The following is a 6,000-nucleotide window of genomic DNA, read 5'->3' as shown; positions in this document are numbered from 1 at the left end:
AGTGAGCTTTCAAGTTGAGGCGGAGAAATGTACTTTTGTTGCGTTAATGAGGAGTAGCAGGAATGTTGTTGCTCCGTCGAGGTTGGGATTGCTGAGTGACATCTCGGGCGGCCAATCAGCAGCGAGCTGTTGAGCCTCGCGGGCCAATGGCAGCTCCGTGTGGGCGTGTCGTGCGGGTCGGCGGCGCTTTAGTGGGAGTTTGCTAAATGACTGCAGCATCATCATTTCTCCCAGGCTGACACGCTGCCGTCCACACGGTAACTTCGACTCGGGAGGCGGCGCGCATGAGAGCGGATGCGGAGCGCGGCAGCGTCCGCCGGTGCGTGTCAGAGTTGGACGCCAACTGACGATGGAAGGAGCTGAGCTCGGGGCCCACGACCACGCGCGCCCCTGACCGTGCACGGCGAGCAGGACCTGCAGCAGCTTTTTTGGGGGGCGGGGGGGGGGACGCTCCGGTCCTGGTGGGATGAGTAAGGCGGGAACACCGCAGCCGTGTCTGACAGAGTGCGTGCGTGGGGGGTCCACTCGCGCCGTGGATTAACACACTTTGTGAGAAAACCCCCTCCCTGAAGGAATATACCTCATTTTGCCAATATCGCTGAGGATCGTTAACCAGGTGGAATTGTGAGCCAATTAACGTCCTGTGAGAGACCCCTCTGCTCCCCCTTCCTCCTCCCCCTCCCATCCCACTTCAAAGCCCCAACCTGGACACCCCACCCCACACCCCCACCCCTCGCCTCCCCTCCTTGTGTCTGTCCGTGTCTTCCAGGAGAGGACACAGGTGTGATTCCATGGCTGCGGAGGTCACTGGCTGATAGCTCGCCTTGGAGGTCCAAAACCCACCTACACCCCCACCCCCTCTCCTCCTCTTCCTCCTCCTCTTCCTCCTCTGAAGGGTGAAGGGGAGATTCCGCCTGTCAGAGTGTAACCCCCCCCCCTTCCTCTGTCCACCCTGGTGACACCTGGTCCCCCCTGACCCTCTCCCCCCCCCAAACAGAATGAGACTGTTCAAAATGTGCCGTCTGCACGCGCTGGGCATCTATTTGTGGGAGACCTTGGTGTTCTTCAGGTAAGAACTTTATGGATCTCGTCTGCATGTTTTTGCTTTGTGCATTTGTGGCTCGTGCTGCTGCCATCCAAGTTGTCAAGTCTGCGTCCGGGTCTGCCCACGTTGGAGGGCAGAGTGAAGCCAAGTGTGGCCGCTAGATGGCAGTGTGTGCAGGTGGAGGGGTCACGTTTGACGAAAGTCTTCACCACAAATGTCCTAAAGATGGGACGGGTTCTTTCAAAGCCTTGTGAGAAAGACTTTCAAAACAAAGCCCACAGACGCCTTCCCATCTTTTATTTGCTGTCAGCCAGCATGGTTGGTGAGGGGCTCCTCCCTTTTTGGCCTCATGTTGTCTTTGAGGTCAGCTCTGGTCTTCTCCCGCCCGGAGATGTATGTACTCATCCCGCTGCCTCCCAAACTTGCCTATTCATCATCCCGTGCCGCGCGCCGACGCCCCTGGCCAGCGAATCATCTTCCTCATGTTGCGGCAGATGCTGTGCCGCTGGACGCCGTGGGGACACATTGGCCAAGATGTTCCTTCTTTGTCTGAGCGTGGCTACGGGGGACGCACTTTAGCAGCACAGAGGTGGATTGTGGCGCAGTTTGCACACTTCTTTATCGAAGGCCAAATTATGCCGCTGCGCCACGGCGCCAGCGTAAGCGACGCCGGCCTGCTCTGCCCCTTCCAAACCCTCCGGCGAAGCTTCACGTGCGCCTCCAAAAAAGTCTAACCTTGTGTGAACAAGCTGTGATTGGTCGGCTTTACTTCGTTCATATTTTGCCGTTATTGCCTCTCGGGGAAACGGCTAAAAGTCCGCCATGACAAAAGAAACGATGCAAGATGAGTTTGAACGCCTACGTGACACCGTAGCGTCCAAGTTTCATTGCCAACCTGAACGCCGACAGTTGTGCAGTTCCAACACAGTCCGTCGCACACTCGTCTGTCCCTTGCCACACTCGCCGCGACGTGACGACTAACATTCCCAAACACATCACCGACAGATCCTTACGATACGTGTTTACTTACAGTACTCTGCACAGTGCATAAGTGTGCTCACTCTGAGAAGTACGGTAAAATGCAGTACACTGCAAGTACTTGCATGTTGTACTCAAAATGGTGAGTGTACGCTGACCCCCTCGAGGGACTACCAAAGAAAACGTGATGAAGTAAACAAGTGAGAAAAAGTCTAATTCTATTTGAATTACTGTAAAATCAACAAGCGGGGAAAACAAGCTTTGATGTATTTGCCGTGTCTCTAATGGAATACTTCTGTCAGTACACTTCACTAAGTACACTGTGTACACTGTGTACTTACTTCCTGGGTGTGTGAATGACGACGGATGTCCCAAAATCCATTGCTGTTGTACACTTAATGGAAATGACGATCACGATTGTGAGCTTGTGTGCTCTACGTTCCACCGCTCAGCCGCCATTATTTCAAGTTAGTCCCTCCCCTTTTGCTGCATCGCCAAGATGGCGACGACCGAGGTGGTAAGCAGTGACGTGAGCTAAGTGTCACAGTTGGTGAGGCACTGACTCTTTTGGTGTTTTTTTATGTTACAGATTGCTCATTGAGAGGATAACAAGAAAAAGAAGACAATAACTTTTGTTAAAATGTTGTTTTCAAAGACTTCTCAGTCCCATTTTTTTTTAAACTCAAAAACAATTTGTGGTCTTAGCTTTTATTTGTATATGAAGTACATGCGCCCGAGCCTTCTCCATGAAAAGCTCTAATACTTTTTAGTAAAAGTCTGGGCTTGCACACTAAGCCGAGAGGAGATGCTCACGGAAGCCTCATCTTACGTTTCTGCCCTCTCGCTGATCTGGACGTGTGCAAATTCAGTCTTGAAAATGTTGAAAACCATTGGAATCATACAGCACATCCATGTTTACAGTTGGACGGACAAACATTCATACTTATGTCAGGTTATCATCATTTTTTTATTCTTCATATTGTTATGATGGCCAGTGTAAGTGTAAGTACACAAGTGTACACTTACATGTGTACACTTATGCCCTCAAAAGACTAAGTGTAAGTACACAAGTGTACACTTGTGCCCTCAAAAGACTAAGTGTAAGCATGCAAGTGCATACATATGCACTCAAAAGAGTAAGTGTAAGTATGCAAGTGTACGCTACTGCCCTCAAAAGACTAAGTATAAGTACGCAAGTGTACACTTATGCCCTTAAAAGACTAAGTGTAAGTACGCAAGTGCACACATATGCACTCAAATACTAAGTGTAAGTACGCAAGTGCACACATACAGTATGCACTCAAAAGACTAAGTGTAAGTACAGAAGTGCACCTTTATCCATCAAAAGACTAAGTGTAAGTATGCAAGTGCACACTTACAGTATGTATTCAGAAAACTAAGTGTAAGTACGCAAGTGCACACATACAGTATGAACTCAAAAGAGTAAGTGTAAGTACACAAGTGCACACATATGCATTCAAATACTAAGTGTAAGTACGCAAGTGCACACTTATCCATCAAAAGACTAAGTGTAAGTATGGAAGTGCACAAGACAAGAAATGTAATCAGGCAATCTAAATTGGCGACAACGCTCCGTTGAGTGGTTGCAATTCACCATTAGAAAGGAGAGAAGAAGAAGAGGGTAAATATTTGTCATTTGGTCGTGTAAGTGCACAACAATGGTAATTGATTTAGGGCACTGCTATGCTGTCAACATTGGCACACTCAGAAACCAAGTACACAGTGGACACAGCCTGCTTGTTGAAGTGCACTGACGGAAGTATTCCATTTGAGACAGTCTTTGTGTCAGCATGGGGAGGGTCAGAGGCCAGCACCCCTGTCACACTTGAAGTGTAAAACGTCAGTCGGTGCATCCCCACGAAGTACGATCCATGCAAGGATCTTTTCATTCTCATGGGTACGATAAAAGGACATTGCAGTGGAGATGAGGCTGCTAGCATGTAGCGTGTACAAATGTCAGCCTCTGAGGATGTAAAGTGACACACTGCCTTAGAATGTAACCCTTCACACAGGAAGTCATTTGGGTTGTGCTCCTTTTAGGGATGGCCCATCAGCATGAGGAGTTGTGTCACAGTGGATGTCTGCACGGGTGTAGCTGAGCACAGCTAACGTCGTCTTGGACTTCTTACGACTGCGAACTGGTTGGCACTGAATCAACAGTGCCTCTGCTGGGCACAGCCCAGCAGTGCAGGGGTCCATTTAGTCTGGGTTCTTTCAAGACTCCATGAATCAGCAATCAGCCAAAGAAGTCTCAGCAGTGATTAGTACTTCCTGATCTGTCTGCAGCAGGGGGCAGCATCTGCCTGTGCTGATGTTGACCATGCCAGCCAATCTAGGCCTTCTTGGCCAAGCAACAGCTGAGACTGAGACTTCTCTGCAGACACCTCAGCTGATTGGCTGATTGCTGGAGGGGTGGGGCGTGAGTGTCAGCCCCCTGCTGTGTGGAAGACGTGATATTCTTTGTCTTCTTGCGAGGACGTTATTGAGTAGGAATGTTTATTACGTGCAGATTTCAGGTTCCTTATTGCTTTATGTGAGTGTATTATTCCCCACGCAGCCTCTTAAGTATTTCATTATGTGAAGTGTTGACGCAGTTTTTCTACCTGATGTCCCCCCCATGTGTGTGCTGCAGAGGACTTGTGCATTCCGAGCACACTGTTAAGTTAATGGAGAGCTTTGGGATATTGCCATCTCAGCTCCTCAGGCTTTGACTGCGTTTAATAGATACCTTCACCCCCCCATACCCCCCCAGCCTCATTCCACGTCCATTGATTTGCCCGTCGATGGCCGAGGACACATCTGATGAATGCACACTCCCTTTGTCCTGCGCCATCTCTGTTCACGTTGTTTATCAAGCAAGCAGACGTTTAGGACATGGACTTAGTGTACGTCCTTTTGCTCAGTTTCAGTATAACACACACACACACACACACACACACATTAGCATCGCTAACAGTGGTAGCTGAAATATATTCATCACCTGGAAGCTATTTCAAAATAGATTCAAGCAAAGATAGTTTGGGTCGATCGCATAAACGTCACTTCTTATCATACGACGTGAGTCAGCTGTCATTAAGCCCCCCTCCTGGTTCGCTCTTGCTCATGAATATCGCTCGCTCGATGGTGACGCCACGTCTCAAACTACGGCATAGAAAATGGATGGATGGATGTTATGTATACAGTATGTCTTATAGTAAGAGATAGATCATGTGTGTGTGTCCCGTTATACATGTACAATGTATACTCATTTATCAAGACACTAAATATATATGTATTATATTTATAGTAGGAGGTAGATCTTTGAGACATGGTCATTTTAAAAGTAGCTGGAAAAGTGTGAGCACCCATGCTGTCGACTTTGACGAGCTAGGTTTGGTTCCAGGCCAACATCCAAGCCCTGGAGATCCCCGTGTTGCCCCCGTGTCCGAACAAATGGGAGCGTTTCAGGCATGAAGGGCATGAGGGGTCAGACACGTCAGACGTGCCGCCAAAAGAGGTCCATCTTGGATTCTGAGCTAGAAAGGGTGATGGTTGCCAAAGCTAGCATGAGCTAGCATTGACGTAGCTGGAGGTTTAGCTGCGTGTTGAGCAGGTGAAGTCATTTATTTATTTCAAATCGGAAGTATATCGAAGTGGAGGGCTGATTTACAACGTAGCCAAGCTAATATACAACAATAGCAAGAAAACAGAGGACAGAATCATATAAAATATGTAAAAATTGCATTTTAAACAATATCAGTAAAATAATAAAAGCATAAACATAAATGATCAATTATTAAGAACTAGTTTGAGAATGAAGACTTTATTGACACTCATGGCTCCGTTTACGATCGGTCATGGTTTCACCAGACAAACATTCCCTCACACGACCAAAGTATCAAAGTACTTTCATTGATATTTCAGTATTGATCCGCACATGACAAGTGGTGACAAAGCAGACGTGTTGCTGAGCGTGT

General features: G+C 48.1%; 1 protein-coding gene across 4 annotated transcripts in view; it reads left to right on the top strand.

Annotated features, from left to right (window-relative positions):
• Positions 1–222: 222 nt before the first annotated feature.
• Positions 223–6,000, top strand: part of glra1 (glycine receptor, alpha 1) — a 57,704-nt gene continuing 51,926 nt past the window's right edge. For 2 of the 4 annotated variants that reach the window (XM_054791159.1, XM_054791158.1), the window contains exon 1: positions 225–1,069. In XM_054791159.1, coding sequence (XP_054647134.1) covers positions 999–1,069 — 71 coding nt within the window. In that variant the 5' untranslated portion in view covers positions 225–998. Of the gene's footprint in view, positions 1,070–6,000 lie in introns of all 4 variants that reach the window. The other 2 variants (XM_054791161.1, XM_054791160.1) reach the window with 2 other exon arrangements.

Source organism: Dunckerocampus dactyliophorus, chromosome 11 (assembly GCF_027744805.1).
Source record: "Dunckerocampus dactyliophorus isolate RoL2022-P2 chromosome 11, RoL_Ddac_1.1, whole genome shotgun sequence".
In the NCBI taxonomy this organism is placed as follows: domain Eukaryota; kingdom Metazoa; phylum Chordata; class Actinopteri; order Syngnathiformes; family Syngnathidae; genus Dunckerocampus; species Dunckerocampus dactyliophorus.
The sequence above is the reverse complement of the archived record's forward strand: the minus strand, read 5'-3'. Positions and strand labels throughout refer to the sequence as shown.